The sequence below is a fragment of the Apodemus sylvaticus genome, chromosome 15, assembly GCF_947179515.1.
Source record: "Apodemus sylvaticus chromosome 15, mApoSyl1.1, whole genome shotgun sequence".
In the NCBI taxonomy this organism is placed as follows: domain Eukaryota; kingdom Metazoa; phylum Chordata; class Mammalia; order Rodentia; family Muridae; genus Apodemus; species Apodemus sylvaticus.
Genome location: NC_067486.1, coordinates 8,764,645 through 8,765,480, shown reverse-complemented (window position 1 = coordinate 8,765,480; position 836 = coordinate 8,764,645). Strand labels below are relative to the sequence as shown.

General features: G+C 44.4%; 1 protein-coding gene across 2 annotated transcripts; it reads right to left on the bottom strand.

The window, feature by feature from the left end:
• On the bottom strand, positions 1–462 carry LOC127665936 (keratin-associated protein 6-2-like). 2 transcript variants are annotated; one of them, XM_052158566.1, is made up of 2 exons: positions 125–462; positions 1–58 (listed from the first exon to the last, which is right to left on the bottom strand). In XM_052158566.1, exons 1-2 carry the CDS (start codon positions 460–462, stop codon positions 1–3), a joined length of 396 nt encoding a protein of 131 aa, XP_052014526.1. The 2 variants fall into 2 exon arrangements, with proteins under 2 accessions (XP_052014526.1, XP_052014527.1); XM_052158567.1 differs by having other exon boundaries at positions 1–59; positions 246–462.
• Positions 463–836: the final 374 nt, after the last annotated feature.

The following is an 836-nucleotide window of genomic DNA, read 5'->3' as shown; positions in this document are numbered from 1 at the left end:
CTAACAGCAAGAATAGCATCTTCTGTAGCAAGATGGTTGGTAGCCACAGCAGCCAGACCTGTAGTAGGAGCCATATCCACAGCCAAAGCCACTTCCATAGCCAGAGCCATATCCACAGCCATACCTGGAACCATATCCACAACCATAGCCAGAGCCGTATCCACAGCCATAGCTAGAGCCATATCCACAGCCATAGCCAGAGCCATATCCACAGCCATAGCCAGAGCCATATCCACAGCCATAGCCAGAGCCATATCCACAGCCATAGCCAGAGCCGTATCCACAGCCATAGCCAGAGCCGTATCCACAGCCATAGCCAGAGCCGTATCCACAGCCATAGCCAGAGCCATATCCACAGCCATATCCACAGCCAGAGCCAGAGCCATATCCACAGCCAGAGCCAGAGCCATATCCACAGCCATAGCCAGTGCCACAGGAGTTGCTGTAATAGTTACAACACATGTTGTCAATAGAGGAGAGTTCACTTGGGTTACAAAAGAATATTTCTCAAGTGTGGATGCCTCTACTATCCTTGGACCTTTATATACTGCCAGTAATTGTCAGAGCATACCATTCATTCCCTGACTTAACTAACAAACATTTAAACTATTACATTCCAGTCACTGTTGACAACCAATATTGATTTGCTTAAAATGAGTACATTACTTCGTACACTCTCATTTCATTTAAAGAGCATCATTTCAATTTCCTCTGTTAGAGAGGTTCCTCAGTCAACATGCTCCCAAGCTTAAGAATAATTTTTATATACATCAACCAATGTGTAATGTATATAGCAAAGTTTGGAAAGAATATAAGAAAAATTCTCTCTCTCTCTC